This window comes from Dunckerocampus dactyliophorus, chromosome 7 (genome assembly GCF_027744805.1).
Source record: "Dunckerocampus dactyliophorus isolate RoL2022-P2 chromosome 7, RoL_Ddac_1.1, whole genome shotgun sequence".
Lineage (NCBI taxonomy): Eukaryota > Metazoa > Chordata > Actinopteri > Syngnathiformes > Syngnathidae > Dunckerocampus > Dunckerocampus dactyliophorus.
This window is the reverse complement of record NC_072825.1, coordinates 11,688,852-11,712,989: the sequence shown is the minus strand read 5'-3', so window position 1 is coordinate 11,712,989 and position 24,138 is coordinate 11,688,852. Positions and strand designations below refer to the sequence as shown.

Sequence of the window (24,138 nt, the reverse complement as noted above, 5' to 3'; positions counted from 1 at the left end):
ATCCTTTCCAGACACCCACAAATTTGAACACAAAACGCATTTTGTAGACAATAGTTATAGTTTTACAAGCACAAAATGATGCAAACATAATTACAAATCACAAATGAATGGACAACTGAACATTTAACATCACTTTTACCTCGTTTTACCTCGTTTACCTCGAGGGCAATCCCTTTTTTGACTATGATTGTACTCATGGGCAGTAAAAGGCTTTTTGAAATGCATTGTTGTACATTAAAAAGCAATGCAAGAAGCATGACATTTAACATCACAGCCGGCTAGCTGTTGATCCACAACAGCAATAGCTTCTGAGCACCTTCCATGGTTTGTGGTCTCTGTTTTGTTAACACTGTTACTCCGTTCGCAACATTAGCTCACTTGATTGCGTTGTTACTCTTCATGGTGGTACTTATTGTTGACGAAGGCAAAGTTATTCTTCTTACTTGAATCCAATCGTGGTATTCACTCTCTTTGGAATGTGGCCGTCACTCGCAGCCTCCTTTGGACTCATAGCGGCCTATTTAGAGTTTGTTGCACTCACTGAAACGATGCACTGGCAGTAGTCATCAACACAAGGGTCTATTGTTTTGGACGCTTCATTGCATTATAAAGTATGTGCTGTATGTGCCTTAGAGGCTGTCGTAGCTTAGGGTGAACTAAGTATCGCAAGATCTTGTCTTGGGGTGTGATCCAAGATGGCAGCGTAAACAAACCAAGCAAAAATACAACAGTTGGTTACGGGCCCCAATTGCACACTAACCATGTATTAACATTCTTGTTTTCCAAGAATGGTAATACATTTATCTGTCCCCCCGCCCCATCCATCCGCCCTCCGTCTTTTTTGTTGCAATATCTGGGCGAGTATCCTTGCGGCTGAGTTTTCAAGCAGTTTGTTGGCTGTTGATTGTAAGTGCACAAATTTAGGAAGGCGACCATTTATAATCATGACAATTACATTGCTTTGCAACCAGAAAAAACAAGTCAAACAATGCCATTGCTTCTTCACGGCCACAGACTGCAGCTTTGAGACCATGTCATCCCAGCACAAACACATTTACATTCAAAAACAGTATTTAAGTGTTTTACTTAGCATTCACTCCACATGTATATTGATCAGAGTGCACAACTTCTTTTATGTAAATCTTTTATGTAAAAGATATATGGCATATGGGGAGAAAATGGAATGGAATGGAATGAAATGAACAATTCCTCTGGGGATTCCTGTAGCATATTAAGCTATTAAGAGCAGCATAAATGATATCTATTTCATTACAGTGATCAAGGATTAAATTAGAGGCTTGAGCCCTGTAACATATACACTAAGTCTCCTCTAAGGCTGAGGGAGCCCTCTACTTCCCAAAGGTCATTATAGCTGAGCAGAGAATATGGCCCCAAGTCTCTTTCCGCTTTTCTGCTCCTTCACTCTCTTGCTTACACTTCTCATGTACGATGAGACAAAATAGCTTTATTTTATTTTCACACTTTTAACCTTTTTAGATAGTAGAATAATCCCCATTCTGCTGCTGTGGGGGTAAACATACTGAATATATTGTAAAGCTTACCTGACTCGTAGTGAACATACAACTTCGCACATTTCAAGATTTTATATTTCTTCCGCCTCACAAGTTTAGAGAGTCCCACAGAGTTTGCCTGTGTTGCTCTGGATTTGAAGAAGCCCGGTATCAGTGCTGGCACAAAGGGCCACTCACAGGGAGCGGTGCTGGCAGGGGTTGAGCAGTGTGGCTCTGTTGGATTTTCGGGCTGCATTATGCATTCATGTTTAGTCTCAGGTGCTACGTTTTATCCCCAGGCCAGCTTGGACACATTTTCAATGGACCTTTTGGATGAAAAACTGTATAGGTGGGAGCAAAAATGATTTCCATGCTTATAGAGATCTGCTGCTTTGTTCTGTCAGATTCAATTACCTCACCTCTAATTAGGGTGCTATAGAGGGGGTTGGGTTTGTGATCCACATATCACACTGTGGAGCCTGCTGATAATGTTAGGTATCGCTATCACGGCCCGGCCAAAAGCTGCTCACACTGAAGCCGGGTGTAAAAGCATGCCATGAAGTTAGCAGTCAATCATATACTGTAGTATCCAAGCTCAGACACATTAACTTGTTTTGCAGGCTTCTTTTTTAAAAATGTGGTTGTTGTCAAAGTTGGCATATACAGTGGATTTCTGCAAGTCAGCATTCACGACCCTGCAAATGGCTGTCAAAAAAAATGTAGTAAAAAAAATTTATATATTTTTTTTATTTTTCTTCGTAACGTGGCCATTTTCTCAGCTGAAAACACATCTCATTCCCTCTAAGTAGGAAAAAATTATAAATATGTGCTAACACGGGTGTACAGCATAAATGCATCATTGTTCAAAAAAGTCACCATTTTTTTTTCTTTATGCTTTACTTTTTTGCGTCAAGAATTGAGAATTTCCACTTGTTTGGTGACCCTTGAAGGCATCACAGATAATGTGAGATGCAAAAGTTAAACTTAACTTAGTTAACTTAGTGAAACAATTCATCCTCAAAACGTGCAGCAAAGGTGAAAACAAGTGAATATATGCAAGCAGTGTGGATTATGTTACGCCTTCTCCGACAGCAAGCTGGGAGGGGCCAGTGCCTTGTTAGCTTTGTGTTACAAATAGACATGTTATAAATGTATCAATTACTCAAGGATTTTAGCCATTTGTGTGTAGGCGTGGAATTTACCTCTCACAAAAAGTGGGGAACCTACTGTATGTTTTTTTTCCCCTTTGCTGTTTTTTTTTTTTAGTTACCCTGCTCATTCCACCACCTCAGTCTGCAGTCTTCTTCTCGTGGCTCCCCTTCCTCTGTGACTCATTAATCCTCTGTCCATCATGTGGTCTGTGAGTATCACCCCATTTTATAAACTCAGTGTGAGCATTAGCATAACCCTCTCCGGAGCTCCACTCTGCATGGCCGATCCTTATCAGACAGAGGCCATGCCATGAACAAAAGAGCCACTGTGATCAAGCCTGCATTCAGCAACCAATGTCTCTATTAACATTGGCTGCTCCTGGCTGCTGCTCCCACTGCATGACTGTTTGAACAGGGCTGATATTTCCCCCTCAGAAGTAGTCGGGGGCAGAGGAAGAGCTTGATGAATGTGGATGATACAGTTCAGGGTGGAGTGTGCGAAAAAACAGATCCAAACATTGACCCTGACAGAGGAGAGATTCAGACATTGGGTTCTTCAGAAAGGTTACCTCGTAGTTCATCTTAGAGAGCTGAAAGTAGAGTAACTGGGGCTTTTGTGTGTGTTTTTTTTTATTAATAATACTCTTAATAATGATGTATGTATGAGTCCTAATGTCAAGAGCCGCCCATTATGAAATGTAACATTTCCAGAAATCAAGTACAGATGTTTGCACTTGAAAACAAAATCAAAGTGTTGTGGAAAACAAATAAATAACTAAATACATATGAACAAAACATAAAGAAAGATTATTGTGTGTGAGCAGTTTTGACACCAGTTTGTGGATCTTTCTTGTGCAGGCAGTGTGTGTTCAGTTCTCACTCAGTGGTTATGTGAATGTGAGTTTGAATGCTTGTCTGACTATACTGTATGTGCACTGTGATTGACTGACCAGTCCAGGGTGTAGTCTGCCTTTTTGTTAGTCTGGAAAAGGCTCCAGCTCCCTGCGACCCTGAACAGGGTAAGCAGAAGAAACTGTGGATGGATGGATATAAACAATTTTAGCTGATGTTAACAACGGAACAGTTTCAACCCTCTAAGCCTTCCCTAGACTTCTGTTGCTGTACTCACCAGTTGCCTGCCTCTCCCACACCCACTCGCGTCACTGGCAAAGTTGCTCTGATTAAACAATTTGACAATGTAATGTTTGAGTCAGCTCAGATGGGAGGAGTTACAAAGCACATGATTGGTCTCTTTCCTGTAAAAAATATGAACAAAATGACCTCGAAAGATGCCAGAAAGCTGTGCAGGTTAAAATAAGACTATGTAAATGCAACTGATGCTTACATTACTAGCATCTGGGTCAGTTTAGGCATCTGGGTATGGACTGACCATGGACTGTTATTTTGTCTGCTTGAGTTTTGAGAACGCCTAAATCGACATGATTTGGGGAGTTATAATCCCATCATCGGTCACAAGGGATTTTTTTCTTTTTTTAGGTGAAATGAAAAGCGGAAGCTCTCTGTGGTGTCATTGGCCATCTGAACTCCAGTGGAGTCTTGATAGGAGGGTGAAGCAGCAGACTTTCCTCTGCCCCAGTTGGTCTGCAGAGCCTATAGAAATGCACCAACAAGCATGGGTCACACACTGAATGTGACAGGATTTTAAACAGTACACAACTAAATATAGCACGGACGCCACTATCAGAAAATGAGTTAGGAGTGTGGTGCTAGTCGTTTAGAAAGTCATTATTCTTATCATTGCTGTCTCTGAAATAATTTCAGGTCCCTCCATGCAATGAATACTATATAATAAACTAAACATGTGAGAATGTGAACAAACTTTACTAATCTACGCAATATGCAAGGAGTCGCCATCTGGCCCCTTTAATGACGCTGACTGAGTGGAGTATTTCATTTTTTCATATTCAGATAGGCCTCCAGTATCTCTATCAGTCTGAAAATGCTCCATTTAGTTCTTATCTGTTAGGGGGAAGTGAGATGCCCTTATTCTGAGTCTTTTAAACTGCAATTCTATGTCATTTTATCTACCTAATCTTTGTGTCTTATTGACCACAAAGTTTATCTTTAATCTCCCTTTAGCCTTATCATCACACAACACTGTGGCTCCATTTTCTAAGGTATGCAACAGTGCCGCTGTATTTGCACCCAACTGAGGAAGAATAGTTGTTTACACTACAAAAAGTCTCAGCAAGATTAAATGTCTGAAATGAAGGTCAAAAGTGCTTATTGTTGTAAAATAATGCTGATTTATTTTGCTTGTTTTTAGTAATATATCTCAGATTAGAAGTGAAGATAATCAAATTGGTATGACAAAGTATCTGTAAGAAAAACTAAGCACTTTTGACATAGATTTCAGATATTTAGTCTATCTTAGAGTTCCACTTTTGTTTCTAGAAATATCTTTTCCCGCTTTCTCGGACCGTTCTGTCTCCAATTGCCTTGGTGGCAGCTTTTAACGCCAGTCATACAATCTCCCCTTGATACTGCCTTGTTTATCTCTCTGTATCATCTTAAGCGATGCTGGACTCATAGAGTTGTGTCACGGCTCACTTCACTCCTCAGCAGAAGGCATCAGATAAGATCATAAAACTGAATCCTAATTTCAACACCCTTCCTTCTGCAATGGCTGGTAGAGATCTGTGTGCTTCTCATGTCCAGGGCTCCTGCAGATGTGGACCCCTTCAAAGGAGTAATTTATAGGACTAATGAAAAGAACAATCACTTTATGCGCATCAGAGGAGTCTCGTATGAGTGAGAGAAATATAAGATGCACACTGCCCTGCTTTATTAAAGCTGACTTTAGTTTTAAGCATCACTTCCACTACAATAGAAAAAAACATATTAAAAGGTGCTGAGAGCATATCAGCGCTGTTTGAGCTTCAGAATGATGCACAAGTGTGTGCAACACAGCTCATACGTGACAAGGAGAAACTGATACAGCACCCAAATGTTGCAGGCGGCGATGACAACACTTTTGAAATGATTATTCATCCTCAGCAAGAAGGATTTTTTGGGGGGAAAAAAGCAGCTCTCTTGCTTGAACAGTATTCTTTCAAACTTTTCAGTCACTGTGCAATCGGCGTGCAAACACTGGGGATATGTTGTGGTGTGAAGGAGAATAGTGTGTGACATGCACATTACCTTAATAACATTCAAAGGCTGGGTGAAATGTTTTTTTTTTTTTTTTACCGTTAATACAATTGAGGTAGCAAAAGAGTAATTCCATCAATGCCCTTGATTTCAAGCAAAAAATGGTAATATACAAATTCCAAAGGAGATGTACAGCTACAAGCCAAACTCTGAAATCATTTAGATTTAAAGAAGTAATAATGCACAGAGGGGAGAAAAAAATTAATCACACGGAAAAGTGTCTCCTTTAAGATTGCACTAGTGTATTACCTTGAGGCATGGAATGTAAATGGAAAATTGTACATCGTACCTTGTGATAAGACTAACAAATTAATAAAAGTATTTTCACTCCTGTTCCCCTGCTGATGCTTGTACAAAAAGAAACTTTTTCTTCCTCTATGTGAGGTTTTGTTTTTCATGGGCTCTAATTAATATTACCGCTCACCTTGGCAGCATTTCAGCTTCGCTTTGGCAATGAGGGAGAGAAATCCTTTGCAAAACTGTGTTGACAGTCCAACACAAGACTGAACAGACTAAAATCTGCATTTGTATTAGCTAAGAAAAAGCAACAAGGAGACAAACTTACTTTTTGAAAGCCTCAAGGATCTGATGAAACTGCTTAACATCGGCATGCGTGTGTGTGTATTTGTGTGTGTGTGTGTGTGTGTGTGTGTGTGTGTGTTCCCTCAGGTCCTCTGGAGGATGGCCTGGAGGAAGAGGAGGAGGAGTGTATCTCTGAGGAGAACGAGCTTCTGGCCAAAGATGAGTTCTCGGTGGAAGAGAACTTCTCTGCCGAGTTTGAGACTGAGAACATGAACTGTGGGGACATGGAGTACTTCTGCAGCAAAGGTGAGGATCATTTACATATTTGAAAGAAGAAAGAAAAAACGTGATTTCCACATGGCGTGTGCAAGGCTCTTTTTGATGCCTAATACCTGACAATATGTTGGGGAACCCTGGTGTCAAGGCATCAAAAATGAATCTAACTACTGCCAAAGGCTTTTAACAAAAGTCCTGTTCAAATCAAACCTGGCATCAATATCATAACTTCTCCAACATCACTGCCTACAGTAGAAACTATCCATTTTGATTTTTATTCCCGCAACCCACCTAAGAGCAGTGGTTTGATCTGAGAGATGGCATTGGCAACATTGGCTCGCTTACTGTGATAGTGCTGTGAATGTGTGCTATGGTGAACCAATGCACTGGAGAGCGCGGTGGTTGCCTTTGAGGTTGTGCTAAAGCATCGTGACTACACTAAGCAGCACCTGCTACTGCTTGGAGGTCCAGCATAGCTTCGCCAGACAGGCCCCAGCCTTCTTTGAACTGCAATTCAATTAGATTTCTTCTTTGTGCGTTTGTTTCATTTTGGTCACACCTTGCCATCACAGGACTTAATTTGTGGTCTGCTCCAGGTTACAGTGTGAAGATGACAGAGTTGTCCCACCTCCACCCCCCTCCAACCCTCACCTCCTCTAACCCCCGGTTTGCATGTCTTCGCTACCCCAGGTGTCCCCCTCACGGATGCCATATATTTGACTTTTTAATGAAGCACCAATTCTTTGAATGCGTGCCTTCTTTCTCCTTTCAAAGGGAAAATTGTTTAGAATAATTTTTTCACACTTCTAAACTGATGTGCCTTGTGGGATTACATTAGAGACGCAGAATTAATCTTTCATGTTTCAGGTAGGCTATGCCCCAGTAATTGTATCAATGTCTTCCTTTTGTTCTCTGGGAAAAGTTGAACGGCACATTTGTTTAGAAATTGCAATTACCAGCAACACTGCGTCTGTTTTTAGCCTTTTGTCTCTGACGTGATGTGTCCTTAAACTTCAAAGTGGAGTGTATAGGTTTGTAATTGCCCGGTAGCTATGATATAGATGGTGCAGAACACATTGGAGGCTTCTGCTGCCGCTGCAAGAAGGAAGAAATACAACTTCTGAAAATCTTCAAAGCCACTTGATATTCTCTTTGTTTTGGGTAAACCCGTGTGAGGAACTTGGCCTCAAATCTCCTTTTCAGTCCCGGTGTTTGTGAAGAAAGTTAACAGTAAAAAGCGTCATGTCAAATGCTGAAATTATTAATCTGCTCCTTGTCATACACAGGCTCGACATGTCAGATTTTTGTATTACTTCTCTATCTACACTTACAGCGGCTAAGTCTCCTTTGCCTCTAAGACCCAAATGATGTTTTATCCACATTCATTTTTCCATCATGGCAAGTTTTACGCCATCATCAGGTGTAGCCATTTCCCCCATGATCCCTTTCACAATAAGATCTATTTAAACCTAATGTCAGCGTGGCTTAAATTTGCCCCACTTGTGAAACTGCTGTGAATTAAGAAAAATGCAATCCAGGCAGCATTAAATGGTTTAAGTGTGTTATTCCTCGACTATAAGAGGAAAAGGAAAAGGGACCCCTTGATTAACTAAACCCTCTCAAATTCGATGGCGTGCTGTAATTAGCCTTGTGCGGACTTGAACGTGGGTTTTAAAGCAGCCACTCATCCCATGGCCTTTATCTTGTGCTGCTTTCCGGAGAATAAGGTCTCCCGTGTAAGGTTCCTCCACTGAGCAGCGGCTCTCTGGTCTTAGCTTAGCCTTGTATCTGTGTAGTCACTCTCTGAAATGGGCTTGTCAGGGGGACCTAAAACCTCCATTAAAAGTTTCAGTCTATAATAGGTATTAAAAAGCTGTTGGAACACAAAGAACAGTACCAATTTTCATTAACATATGAAGCACTTATTAACTTTGATCAGAGTGCGGTGAAGTAGTAAAGCTGCTTAAAGGCGCAAAGGTCAAGAAGTTGAATGCCACCAAGGCTCAGCCATTTGCCTTACCCTTGCAGAAAAGAGACTGCCTAGATAAGTGTAGGGAGCACCTTCATGTCCCGTCTTGGTGTGAGGATTGTAGACCTCTGAATGGGGTGGTGGTTGACTTCAGAACTGGTTTAGTTAATGGTGTTGCGGCTGTGACTGGCTAGCCTAATAGCCTTAAAACCACCAATAAACACAAATCAAACTACCTCTGTACTGCAAGTCATGTTTCGGGATAATATAATCTTTATCACCAAGCTGAAGACACAACCTCGCATTTCTTAGGTACTGAGCCAAAATCTTACATCATGTTTATTGAACCCTACCCGTGAAGAACCCACAGATGCATTTCCATATTGACACACCTGGCGTTGTAATTATATGAAAGAATATGCCCTCTCTGTTTTGCCCCCTTTTTTCATGTCATCTATTTTTGAGATTCAACACAGGCCATTGTCACAAGCTGTGCCTTCCAAGTGCTGCCTGATAACATGACAATTCGTATGTCACATATTCGTTGACTTGTGCATCACCGAGTGATAGGCAGTGGGGACCATACAAGATACTACAGTTTACTAAACTTGGCAGGTCTGTTAGTGTCTTTATTCATGTGTGAATGATGATCCTACTCCAACATTGGTTTGTACAGATAAATACATAAAGAAAAACTACAGGTTTGCAATAGTATTTCAAAGTAGGGTGGGGAGGCGTGACAAAATTTCTTCCCCCAAGGGGGTGCATAACAGAAAATAATTGAGAACCACTGCGAATATACCCATATTGTCCAGCACCGGTATCAACCGATACAGATTTTGGCAGCAGCTCTGTGTGATATAATGAACACGCTGTGCTTATTTTACTGTGATGCCACGGAATGCATTTCACAAATAAACACCGTTTGTGTAAAATAAGGCAAATACTGCAATGTGCAAAGCAAGTAATAGAAAAGTGCCACACTCCAAAAATATGCATGTTAATTGGAGACTCTAAAGTGTCCATAGGTATGAATGTGAGTGTGAATAGTTGTTTGTCCATACGTGCCCTGCCTCTCGCCCAAAATCAGCTGGGATTGGCTCCAGCATACCCCCGCAACCCTAGTAAGGACAAGCTGGATGGATAGCTGGGTATTGTTTTTTAGTACCACTGCTTGTTTCTTATTATTTTGTTGTGTTGCACTGTCTGTGACTCCGAGTGATTCTTCATGAGGTGTGATATTAGATTAGGTGGATTGAAGGAAGACGCTTTACTCCCCGCTCGCATAAATTGCGCTTTACAGTCATTGCAAATTGCATATTCACAATCTGAAGGCAAAATTTATATTGTGAGCTCACAAGCTTTGTTGCTCTGTAAAGCACAGTGCAGTTTGATGAGGTCTCATTCGGGCACCGATATTGATATTGACAGAAAAAAAAAAACAACACAGATGTGATCTGATATCACATTTTTATGCCAATATTGGTTGACAGATATTATCGGACACTCCTAGCAATAACAAAGTGGCAGAATCAAAGGTGACACCTTTTATGTTACACGGAAGTAATCACATTCTCCAGCAATGCACCAGGAGCATCTCCTTGGCTCTTTCGCCAGTGCTGCTAGTGCCCAGAATGGCCAATGTGGAATTTGAATGCATAGCTGAAGCTGGAGAATATGGGGAAATGCTAATTTGTGGTGCGATAAGATGAATCGAGTCATCCCTTTAGCCCCATTTGACTCAGTGGAGGAAATTAATCATTAATGTTTGTTAAGTATGACAATCTAACTGGGCCAGATCTACATGCTCTGGGACTGAGGCAGAGCGAGATAAAGACAGAGGCTGCAGAAAAGGAGGAAAACTGCCAGATTCTGTAATGATGGGAATTTATTGGCGTTTAACGAGACAGTGATAGGGCATTTTACTGCCACAAATTGAATGCAGTTTCAACATGTTTTTCTGATAGTAGAGAAGTCAACCAAGCTTGACTTTGGAGAAAAATGTTGGCTATGAGGAAATGTAATCTGTTGCTGCATAGTATCAGTCAGCAAATAAATGCATTATCATCTGACTACCACTTCTGCGTGGATGGGAGGTATTTCCCCTTAAAATTAATTTATTCATTCATTGCATTCTGAATTATTACTTTGCTCCAACTCTTGGGGAGGCCTGAAAAACCTGTCACTGGGTTAAAGTATGAAAACTTGAATTCACTAACATATAATGAGGGACCATCATGTATGAAGACTTAAAAATCGTATATTCAATATTGCTGAAATTGTGCCCTTTCTTTCGCCTCAGTGGTCAGGATTAGAGCGCTCTGAGGTCCTTCAGCTCGCACACATGGGATTGACATTTTCAAGGGCTTCCTTAGCTGAGACAATGCTAAAAGGGAGAGAAAAAGCCAATATGACTTTGTTGCTACCTTGCTCGAGGAATTGTTTGTGTAAATTGCCTATAAGCTTATTGACCTGAATGTGTGTCACGCTGTGTGCGACTGTGATTTGGCTCGAGAGCTGTCCTTTGATAAAGCAGCGATAGGGTGATTTGAACAGCTCACTGGCTCCTCATGCATGCCCGCCAACCCTGCACTCAGCAGGCCACCTCGCTCCCCATCCCCTCTGTTCTGGTTAGCCCCGTCTCGCTCAACCTTAAGTATCGCCGTTTGAGTCTGCAGGGAAAGGAACTGATGCAAAATGTAAAATGTGATATGTAGAGGATGATCTATGTCAATCTGTTTCCCTTGATAAGGCTTCAGAGGGTTTTGGTCAGAATAAGGACACAGGACATTGTCTTTATTATTTAATGTAGACTTCTGTGATTAAAATGGAGCACCTCGATGAATCTCTTTCTATACATGACAGGTTACAATACCATAAAATGATAGTTTTTCCTGTTCTCGGCTGCTGTGCTATAAGCAAAGGAATGCTGCCACAGCACTTCCTCCCTCTGCCGTGCTTTTTCTTCATGACATTTGTGCAGGGAACTTCATCAAAGCCCTGTGACATTGTTCCCTGTGAAGCTGCCTGGATGCTTGCGTTTAAAATGCATTGCAAACTGTGTTAGATAGAAGGCAGAAAATCCTTAATCACTCCTTAATTAAGGAATCATCATGTAGCTTCGTTTCCCGGGCTGTAATTAAACACTTCCAATATGTTCCGTTACAGAGCTTAGCATGTTCGCCTGAGATCAAGGTAGTGCCTTTAATGTTATCTCGCTGGCTTTTTTTTTTTTTTTAACTCCGCTCCATTGGAAGGAACTGTTGATAGGGGCTTTTGTGATCACCATCATAATAGGAGGTAATACTTGTAGTATGCTGAAGAAACTCTTTAGCATACAGCCTGGCAATAAATAATGAGGAAAATCTAGTTTAGTGGCTTCTCTGATAGTATAAATGGAGGGAGAAATGTCTGTCCAAGTAGACACTCGCATAAACAGAACTGGGTCGTAATGACCGCGTGTGGTGTAAGTAGGACATATCTTAAAACTTCTTTCCAATAATACTTTTCTCTTTAACATCTCCTCAAGTAGGAGGACGACAGCAGACATCCCTTTGGCAGTGTGTGCTTCCTTTGAACTGAACCATGTCAAAAAAAATCTAAACAAGCTTGAGTGTGTGCTTGATGTGAAGATTAACTTTACTGAGGATAGACAGTGACACTCTGGTAACACATATACATGTAGTTTGAAACCTATAAGGAAATAACTTGATCTGTAAAAATATGTATGAATTGATGATTTGCTTACCATTGGGTGACATGGTATGATTTTTATTATGTACTGCATAACCCATACATCAGCTAAAACATATGTAGCCATCCAAAAATTTCTGCACCAACTGGTGTTCTTTAACGAGACATGCAGCAGCTGCGGTTGCGGCTCAGATGTGCCAACAAAAGCATGTTTATATTGCGGAAATCAAATTTTTTGTATATTTAAATGGAAGTTAAAAATGAGATTAAAGGGCAAAATAAATGTTTTCACGCTTCTGAAAAATGTCAGACAGAGGCTGTCAGACAAGCTGATTGGCCCTTAATAGACGTCATCACGTCATCTGCTGTTTTCCAAAGTGTTTCTTGTGACTCTTGTGTGTGTTTAGTAAGTCAGAATCATGAGGATGAAGATAATATCAACTAAAATGTTTTCATGCCCTTAGCAGGTGTCACCCGACACATTGGTTTTTATTTAAAACACCCCACTATAGGGGCACCTACCAAGCCCTGATTTAAATACCTGTCAACTTTGAGTAGAAACTGTGCTTACTGCAGTTAACTAAATATACAAATATTTTTTACTTCCAGTAAGTGCATGCAAGATTACTCACCAAGCAATCCCATCAGTATCACTGTTGCACACTTGGTGGTGGAGCCTATTTAAAGGAAAACTGCACTTTTTAAAAAATTTGCCCATCATCCAAAATCCTTATGCGAAACATGACCATACATCTTTCTCATTTCTGTGTGCGCTAAGGAAATGCTAACAATGTTTATATCCATAACTGACCTGTACATAAACCAAGCTACAACAACATTGTTAACGTAGCACTATCCGTAAAGTGTTAGCCCACATTCCATGTTTTCCATGTTTTGTTTATACACGGCTAGATGGACGTGTTGTGATATCATGTGCTATGTGCTCCTTGTATCACAATCAGTATCATGGTGACTTACTCGATGGACATTTGTCGGTCAGGTCCAGCTGGTCTGGGGCGTCTTTTCCAGTTTATTTTGGGTAGGTGAAAAAACGTTTCTATCACTGCAGGGTTTGTTAGCGCTAACAGTTCATCGTTCGTTGTGATGCAATCTCTTGGAGCAATGTCCTCCTTGCCATTCACACAAAGCCTTTTCTAACACTGTATGCCACACTCCATTTGTGTCGGCATGGCTTGACAAGCGCCACATTTATACCTCCAAGTCATGCCGGTGTAATGACTTGCCCTCTATATGCTACCTTCGAAGTTTCACTCTCTCTTCTTGCGGGCTCAGCTTCTAAAAATAAAACTATATTCAGGCTAAAAAAGATAAGGTACTGGATCCTCATTTGTCCAAAAGTAGTCGGCGGCGGCTCTCACAAAGTCTGCCATGATTAGTAGTAACAAACAGACACGCGCTTGACACGCTGCTGTTGTCGACGGAAGTAGCAGTTGTACCAGATGTGAAATCAGTGCGCCCAGGAAAGAAGTTCCAGTAATGTTTAAAATGGTCACAATACGGCAAAACACTGCAAGTATTGCATGTTATCATGAATGTATCTGTTAGTGCATGGTCAGCGCATGTATATAAAACAATAAAATGTTGCAGGTTTTTAGGAGGTTTTTTGGAGGTTTTGTGCCCCATGAAGTGCATTATTAGAGCCCTTATGCTAACTGTTTTCTCTCTTTAGAATGCACAGAAAAGGGAAAGAAATGTGTGGTCATGTTTCACATAAGAATTGTGGGTGATGGGCAAAATTCCCCAAAAAAGTGCAGCTTTCCTTTAACAAGAACTTACATGCTGGAGCGAGATACCCAAATATCCCTTAGTACGGTTTGTTTGAATCCAAAGACTGTAAATCAGCCCCACATCATATAACACACATTCTCACTCCAAAGTAGATCAAACGGTAATAAATAGCCACCTCTCCCCCACACATTGCTTTCCTTCCTGTTCTATGGTGCTTCTTCCTCTTCCTGCAAGCACTCATGGGAAATCCTTTCACATAAAAGTGTGCAGCTGCACCTGGCAAGCTCACTACTAATGTGCCAATGCCCTGTGCATAAGACCTGGTCACATACTACACGTGACTGTGATTCATATGAGGGTGTCATTGTACAGTTTCTGACAAGCGCACACAACAAGATATGGTGTTGAAATGTAAGGTTTTTTGCAATTAAGTAACAAATAGTGCTCAATTTGTATTACTTGTGTGATTTTGTTGGACTTTTGTGGCTTGCAGGAGAGGAGGACGGCAACCGAGAAACAGGAGAGCCCGAGGTGGACGGCCAGGCTGAGAAGACAAGGCATGCTGCAGCGGGGTTAGAAGAATGGGATGGTCCAAGTAAGCAAGCAAAGTATTCTCCCACAGCAAGCTCCTAGAAAGCCTTTGAGGGCCATTGGTTTAAGTTATTAAATAACGTGCAACGGACATCACACTAAGCATCATTAAGTAGAATAGTAGACTAGGACTAGAACAGAGTGAACGTTTGCAAAGTAATGAAGCATTGTCTTTGATTGCATGGTGGCTTAATCTGTCATAAAATAAGTTATACAGACAGAATTCAGTTACAACATATACAGCGGAACCTTGGTTTTTGTACGCCCTGGTTTTTGTATGATTCGTTTTTCGTCTCGATTTTCATGCAGCCAAACAGTCCGCCTAACAAACATCCACACATTGGATGGACACAGTTGTTCATAAGCGCACACGGAATGATGAACATCTCATATCTGTCTCCCTCCTTCCTCTAATAAGCACAGTGCGCTCTACGCTAATGAGGCGCTCAAGAGCACTACGTATTTCCGAGTGTTAGTTGAATCTGTGCTTTCTATTGAATCCGGCTGCTTGTAAGAACACAATTGAATTCAAGAAAGACGTGGCAAAGTACGAAGGTAGCATCTGTTACAGCAGGATTGGAATGTAAAGGTAGGAACCTTTGAATGCAGGTGGTGGAGGGATGGTTTAAAGGAGACACGTTACAGAAAGTGAGCATGGCCAGTGAGCGTAATGATGATTGTACTTGCTGCTGAAGTTTACAAGAAAGTTCAAGCGAGCAAGTATACACCTCTCACCATCAACTCTTTAAAGTTACTGTAACTGTAACAAACTAGAGTGAAACAGTGTCCGCATGGCTCCTCCCTCCCTGCCCCTTCTCTGTCTAGTTTATTCGTCATTTATATGTAATTCATATTCTTTCCAGCATGTACAATTATAATTAGTCTGTGTAAAATGTGTTTTTTTGTGTTAATATTTTAGGTGTCTGGAACGGATGCATTGGAATTACATTGTTTCTCTTATGAAAAATTGATTTGATTTTTGTACGTTACAGTTTTTGTCTGAACTTTAGGAAGGGATTAATAGCGAAAACCGGGGCCCCAGTGTACTAGCATTTACGGTACTTTTCTTGAAAAGCAACATTGTTTTTGCTTTTTTTAAAGATTCCAAAAATACATTTTCGTGTATGCCATTCTACTAAAGGTGACTTCATCAAACTGATGGATAATACATTGAACAAGATAGTTGCATGGCAATTACCTCTCAGCACGCACACTGCTGAACTCTCAAAACATGATTCCATTTAATGTATAAAATGACCTCAAGAATTTATTGCAGGTAAAGGCATTTGCGAAACGAGAGGGAGGGAAAAAAGAGCGAGAGAGAAAAAAGTGGATTTGGGCAAGTTGTGCTTGCTCGCTCAAAGCCCCCCGGGGTGTGTATTTTATACTGACAGTGAATCAGTGTTATCGCACCTATCAGATAATGCATTTATCATTAAATTTCACATTTGCATTTAAATCTGGGGAAGGAAATGAGCATTGCTGGCTAAAGATAAGAGCGCTAGGATGACAGTAATAAACCATCACTGTGATCAGTCAGGAGACAGGGCTGAGGGGGTCAGCTCAGAACTATGGGGGCCATGACAAAAAGAAGGCATCACATGCCGTGAAAAGACAGTTTGGGCCGAGAAATGCTGAGCTTAAAAGTACGACTTTGAAAAGGAGGAATGGATGTAGCACGGTCAGATGTATGACTATAATTATTGCTACTACTTAAGCATCAGAATGAGATTTACAGGCTCAGAAAAACACTGCTTGACTGCAGACACTCTTGCATACACTGCACATAGTTGAACTGCTGAGGAGGTGATGTGAGACATGTTGCCCATTTCATGTTTTACTGAAGCACGGCCTGAGTGGTTCTGAGCTATCAAGTAACATTCTTCCACACAGTGTCCTAATCTCTGCTGTATTACATCCTAAAAAATGGCCACATCGAGCGCTTCAACATTCTGCGTGCTCTGACTGCATCTTGAGAGCAAGGTTTGAAAAGAAAATCTTGTTTGAAATCAACATATCGCCTCGAATATGTGTTTCCCTACAGTATACAGTATGCCACCATAATACTGAGTGATCCTCTCTTTCCTCTGTTTTTTCATTAGGCAGCACAGAGTGGGCAGAAATTAATCTTGCAGCATAATAATGCCATTCACTCTGCCATCATGGCTGCCATGAAAGGTCATTTCCCTTTTTAATTTTTCCCATTGTGTTGCAAAAGTCAGATGGGCATGTTATAATTTGAATAAAGAGGCGAATCAGACAATCAGATAGGACGTATTTGAAAAGACATGACTTCCTGTTCAAAGCGATTAAAAGTAAATTTATTTAGTTTGCGACTGTCTACCCTTTAATCTCTTTGTAAATGTTCAGATAGTTCCACATTCAAAAAGTTCTTTGTTATTCTTTGGCTTAAGTTAAAGCAGGTCTGATTATGATCACCCACAGATAATTTTTAATCACTCCACGTGTGCATCTGAATAGGTTGTGTAATGGCCGTTCCATAAAAAGAGAGACAAGCCTTTTAATGAGGTGGGTTAACTCGGAACATGTCCACCTGCTTTGGTGATTCTATTGAAACACCTCAGTACACTTTCCCTTTTGCTGAGTAACAACAAAAGCCTTTACAACCCACATCCTGTAATTGAACATTTCTTCTTTTTTGAGTCGCTGCATTTCATCTCCACTTTGCACATATCAAGTGGCTGTCCGTGATTGGCCCTTGTTCTCTGATTGTCTCGTAGTCTGCAGCAGCAGAGAAGCATGCACGATGACTCAATATTAATCTGATAGCTGTCTCTGTTGTTCAGAGTGCCGAGTCTCTGATGTGGAACACCCAGCGAGCTCCCTTTCTCTCCCCTTGTCTTTACAAGTATGTCCTTAAGCAAATCTGCACGCTGATCTCCTGTCTCATGTTCATTTCTCGTCATGGTACTTTTGCAATCAGCGGTTGATTTGGAAGATAGCGTGTCATGCTATTCTTTTCATTTTCACGGACTGGCAGTGATAGGAATCTGACTCGGTCTTTCTCATTCCCCTCCACTTGCTCTGCTCTAGGCTAATTGGAAATGGCATGTTTTAACTAGCGAACTTTGCTAATGAACTTGTTACCAGCCTTATCAAAGTGCTTGAGCATGTAAACCACACCCACGATACATTGTCATAGGAATCCATGGTTTATTAAGAGCGCAGTAGCTCTGAGTCATCATACGCATACTGTATGTCTCTTGTCTTTAAATTAACATTTTGCGCTCACTGTATTCTTAACCTAAAGACTGAATTCATAAAGGCTAACTGGCAATAGCTTTTGAGTCGGGCAGCTATATAATGACCTCAGCCAAGACATACATGGCGACAATGCTAGCACATTTAAGGCTAGAATCCACAGTGTGGATTGGCCATTGACTTGACACTGCACCATGAGGATGTTACAGAGTTGATGAAGGTGGACATTGTAATGCTGGCCATTGACAATGGGCAGGATCTTCAGAAAGGATTGGCTCCTTCTGAACAGGATTATAGAGGCAGGCAGGGCAACCACAGGGCATCCACAGTAACTGGAACATCAAGTAACTGGAGCTGTGAGTACATCAAGTAACTGGTGTATGTGATGTAGACGCTCGCATCTTCTTCCACGATGGACCGCTGCGCCCATCTTGTTTACGTGTGTGCTCCACAGCGGAAGACGTGAGCGTCTTCATCACATACACAAGAATGGAGAGGCCACAGTGCGTAGGGATACAGCGGGATACAAATATAACATAGATCGATTTGTGAGGTCCGATTTTTTTGAGGAGGCATTTTTATGATGTAAATGTATTACCCTATTGAACGCATATTGTTTTGAGATGCCGAACTCTTTACTTAAATGACAACCAACTTTACTTTTGCAACTAAGCGGAAGTACGTTCCTCGTCACGGAAATCCGACCAGAACTGGACTCGCAGACCAAGTGGGGGGGTAGGCCACTGTTGATGTAGTTCACTGCTGATGAGGATGTCATACAACTTCATGTAAAAAAAATCTGAACTATCCCTTTAACAATCAGTGGCTTTATCAGCCCAGCGGAGTCAATCTGGCTTTGCTGGTTCATTGCCGTTGTTTGGTTCTCCTCCACGCGGTCACCAAGACATTCTGTCATATTTTGCTTACTGTTTTTTGTACCAACCAGTTTTATGCTTCATTGAGACCTTTTTTCTCCGCCATCTTTTGTTTGCCTTTTGCCTGCACAAGTGTGAGTACCTGCACTTGCTCTTGCCTAAGAAAGGGCTTTTATTTGCACGTAGCCTCTGCGTCTGCATCCCGGGGGTCTAGCAATCGACAGCTCCACACAGAATCGCAACATAAATATCACTTCTAGAGATAAATAAGTCTGAATAATTACACTCTTGTATTAAAAGTGCCTTTGAAAGAAAAATCTATGTTTTGACTATCAAGCTATTACGTCTTGTTGTCAGGCAGAAGATGCAGCAGGAACAAAATGTAACAGAAAGGACGATCAGAAGCAACGTAGCCACCTTGTCGACAAATCCTTTCACTTGGCTGTCCCTGGCGGCCAGCATGGACCACCTTGCTCAGCTCTTGCTGCCAGTTGACCATTGGCCAGGGGTCAGCCAATGGAATCTACCGGACGGTCTCACACACACAACACACACACACACCAAAATAGAACTCCATTGTCACCCATCCCCTTCCTTCCCCTTTAAAGACATCAAACATGCACATACTGAAAATCCAGCTTGACTCCAAAAAAAAGTCTCACTTGTAACTCCATTCATAAACCGCCTCCCCCAGATTTCCCCCCCTTTACAGAAACATTTCAGGTTTAATGCACATATGTCATAATAGGAGAACAGGAGGACCAGATGGCCACGATACTTTGGCAGGTGGCTCAACAAATGTTTGCGGTTGCCTGTGCAGCTATTTATGTCATGGTGAAACAAAGACACACAACTATTTGCTCAACAAGAGTGGGACCTTGTTGTGATCCAAAGTGATCATAGAATAAACCAATGGATGAAACCTATGTGCATCAATTGGATAGTAAAATTTACTTTGAATTCTCTCAATTCATGTAGCGAAATTTTACCAACTTCATTTAAATTTACTGCAATATACTGACCGTGATTCTATGTAAGACCATACGACTGTAGTTGTTTTGTGTTACATGTTTTTCTATCGTTCCAGTCTGTAATTGGCTGGCAACCAGTCCAGGGTGTAGCCTTTCGCCCAAAGTCAGGTGGGATAGGCTCCAGCATACCCCCGGGACCGTAATGAGGATAAGAAAAACATAAAAAATGGACGGATGTATAGTTCTAGTCACATGTCTAGTCACAAGTGTTGCAACTCTGTGAGTTATGCCCAAATTGCATGCATCGAGGACCTTTACTATGCACATTATGGACGTTAAAATGCCCTCAGTCCAGAAGTGTATGTTCACTTTTTTATTGACATCTTGCTTTGTACTCCTATTCGAAAAGGTTTTTTTAGCTCTCACTAAAACATCACAGCAAGTTACTGTAGTTACTGCTGATTTTGCTGTCATAGTGTGTGTCATGAACTAGTGATATTAAGTAGTAATGATTTTTAAAATAAATCTCCATGTCATATTACATTTTTGCTTGATATGATGTAATTCAATTTATTATGCAGAACTTGGTGGATAAACCCTTGTTGGTGAGATGTTTCTTGAAGTTGGTCCCTCCTGAGATGCAGGTAACCCCGGAGGGTTACCTGCATCTCAGGAGGGATGTTGGTCCACTCCTCTTTATAGAATCCCAAGAACAACTGTTGTTCTTGGGGTCATAGTCAGCATTTCTTTGCTTCCAAACACCGTGAGTCAATTTGATGCTAAAGAGATACAATTTTGGTCTCATTTGACCTCATCACATTCTCCCAAACCTTTTCTGACTAATTCAGGTGTTCATTGGCAAATGTACACTTGCCTTCTTGAACAGCAGGACCTTGTGGGCACTGCAGGATCTCAATCCATAACGGTTATCCATCCATTATGGTTACCTATGGTTTTCTTGGTGGCTGTAGTCCCAGGTCCATAGAGATTATTAACAAGCTCCTCCAGTGTCATTTAAAAAAAGATGCAAGTGCAGCTGGCGCAGTGCACAGTATAGTACACAGTTGAATAACATTACAATTCTCATGCAGTGGCAATCCTGTCCTGTCATTGTAAACAAGACACTTTCCAACTTGGAACTCAACTCTTTTCTAAAGTCAGGGCGCAGTCGAGGGAGGGAGGGGTGCGCCAAAATGAGGGGAGAGAGACAAATGGAGCACCCAGATGCAGATTAGGCTGCTGAAGATGAGGGTGTAAAAGGGATTTAATGGTAGGATGGATTAGAGAAATCCTTGTAACAATGTTAAATAATTATGGTTCCAGCCGAGATCAAAGAGCCATTGATTGAACCCCTCAAGCCTTCAGCACACGGAGTCTTAGAAAGCAAAGATTGGTAAACTAGTGCACAGACCACTCTGGCTGCTCCACTTAAATTGGATTGGAAATATTAGGATATAGATGAATCCTTCAGGAGGCTTTCGCAAAGCTTTTGTCACCGGAAATGTAGCTTGGGAGTGGTATGAAAGGTTTGATAGTGTACTGTCTCGACAGAATCGTAAGACGAGGGTGTTGCAGCTGTCTCGACTGATACCTAAGCTTTTTAAGTAGACTTATAGACACACTTGACTGTTATATCAGCAAACTGGAAACTTTTTTCTGCACGATGCCACCTCCCCACCCCACTCCACTTCAGCAGCACCGCCTTCTTGTAATCAAGAAATTTGGAGGTGCATCACAGCAGTTTTGTCTGAGAAGAGAGAAGGCTTTATCTTGCACCTAAAGGGGTTTATTCAAACATCTTTCGACAAGTCTCACAAAACATGAATGACACATATTACTGATGCTGATAATGATATTCCATCGTCAGTTTCTCTATGAAGTTTTAAGATTTAAAGTTGCCATCAAATACATTTGTTGTTGACGGTAGGTATCACCTGTGTGAGAGAGAAACTACCGTCTCACTGCCGCCACACAATACACACATTCACAATGTGTGATTATAATGATGAAATATGCAACAAGAGATTAGACAAATCACTGTACTTCAGTACTGCATTGCCTTGATGCAAATTTAGTCACTGATCCGCCATACTAAGAGGCTTTATGGAGGAACTTCATGGTTGTTAGTTATATAATCTAAAATAGGGCAAAACTGTAATCAGTGTTCTTATCATATAAGGAAGATGTCACCGCATTCAGTCCTAGTTTTGTGCAGATGCGTGGGATGTGGCACAGTCAGAATGCTTTTAATAAAAAAAAAAAAATGTAATCTATACCATTTTCCTGCTTATGATCTGAATTTATGGCCGCGATTACAATGCATTGTTTTTTTTGCTGCGATTTCATGCAAGCAAATTCAAAGAATTCTAAGAGAAAATGAGACTTGTCACTTAATATGAAGCTGACTTAAAACACAGCTGGTGGTGCAGTTTGTGCCCCTGGGGGCCAGTCACCCATTGCATCTTTCTTTAGCTGTTTGAATGTGTTTGTTCTGCAATGCATACCCTTGCAGGCACCATGGCTGCACACGTTTTTCTAAGAGGTATCATTGTAATTGGTTGAATATTTGATGTGTGTATTTTGTATTAATAGGGAGACTCTCACGTGAGCTGCGCTGGGGGAATAAGACTGGGTAAACTCTAGATTGCTGAACTGAAAATGACTTGCTTGTGGAAATTTTAATTTCTTTGGGCTAGAGTGTATAAGAGTGAATTTGGTTTGGAGTTATTTTTAACGCATTAATTTGCATGTCTTTTTCTGGGGGGAAAAAAAAAATCTGCATCTCAACGGTTCAGATACTTTAATAAAGTAAGTTATTAACACTATTTTACTTTTATCCTTACAGTTATATTTTGATATTTGATCAGAACATGCATCCATCCATTCTTCATACAGTCGTCCTTTGCCACATTGCTGTTTGAATTTTGCGGCTTCACTCTATCACGGTTTTTCAAAAATATATCAATTAATAAATCATCCTGTTGTGTGGTTGAATACGGCTTATTACGTGGTCAAAAATATGCACATGGAAGCAAATTTTACTTTTTTTTGGGCCTAAATTAAGCATTTTCAAGCATACACTAGGCACCAGACTTGATTACCAGAACAACAGGCTTTTATTGCATTGTTTAAGTTATGTTACAACAGGCACAATAATACCTAATAAAAACACGGGCTACCGTTGTGGCACCGTTGTAACACACGCCAAGCTAAAACTCAACTCTGAACCCCCGACACATTTATAACAACACACACAAGCACAAGCCTTATTTAGGTCTTATTTGCTCTTATTATGTCTGCTATATTGACCAATGTGAGTGTAAAGGTGACCATGGAGGGGGGGTTAGTTCATCTCTAATAATTTAAAAAAATGTATTTGGAAGGTTGTAAACGGGTTTTCTATGCTCTAACTACGAAAATATTGATAAATAAGGAATCCTACGTTGCGGAAATTCACTTGTCATAGTCGGATCTGGAACCAATTAAATGCGATAAAACGATTACTGCACCGCTTGTCCTCATTAGGATCACGTGTGAGCTGGACCCAATCCCAGCTGACTTTGAGCATGATGCGAGATACAATACACCCTCCTCTCGTTGCAAGTCAATCGCAGGGAAAGGGAATCTCATGCAATGAAAAATATCTCAAAACCTCAACCCCCTGAGAGTACTATTTCACACACGTGCCGACACATGTCTGTTGACGTTTAGTGTTTTCATGCTCCTTGCTGTGAAGGCCTGATGATGCACAGCAAAACATACTGGTCATTTTTTTTTTGTACAAGGATGGAACGGACGGAGTCAGCTTGTCAAGTGAATTAAAATTCAACATAACTGTGGATGATAATGATAATAAAAAGTTCATAAAAATCGCATGTCCTTCTCTGATTGCACTAGTGTTGTGCTATTCAATTATACCATTTTTATTGGCATATTAATCATCTTTTCAACAAACAAGCCACTGTTAATTAAAGCAAAACATGGATAAAGACGTGTTGCCGGATCATCACTGCGTTTATCACCACGCACAGACCCGCAGTTAAGTAAATTTAGGCTGTGAGATGAATTTCAATGGTTCTTCCTGTGTATGTGTGTGGTTAAACACTTGTTTCTGCTCATGTTTGAAGACCACCAGTTTAGTGGGAGTATTTTAGAAACCATGTAAGCTTACTTACATTGAATTTGTGTTGTTAAATCTAATTTTTTTCTGTAGATCTCAAATGTTAATCATTTGAAAATTAATAGCCCTTTTCAGACCAGTCAAACTGAAATTGTGTGGATTTAGATTTGAGTGGGTAAAGGAGGGAAGTGGAGCCATATGACATCTCTGTACACACAGTGCATATCTTTCTTTCCACCCTGTCTCCTTTAGTGCCTTTTTTCCTATTGCCTCCGTGTATTGCTCATTGATGGAAGGGGATGGAGATTATTCAGGAT

General features: G+C 40.9%; 1 protein-coding gene across 1 annotated transcript in view; it reads left to right on the top strand.

Moving 5' to 3' along the window:
• The window catches only part of zfpm2a (zinc finger protein, FOG family member 2a), a 144,617-nt gene that overhangs the window by 30,728 nt on the left and 89,751 nt on the right, over positions 1 to 24,138 (top strand). The window contains exons 2-3 of the mRNA XM_054783273.1: positions 6,503 to 6,661; positions 14,536 to 14,637. Of these exons, the coding sequence (XP_054639248.1) occupies positions 6,503 to 6,661; positions 14,536 to 14,637 (261 nt within the window). The remainder of the gene's footprint in view (positions 1 to 6,502; positions 6,662 to 14,535; positions 14,638 to 24,138) is intronic.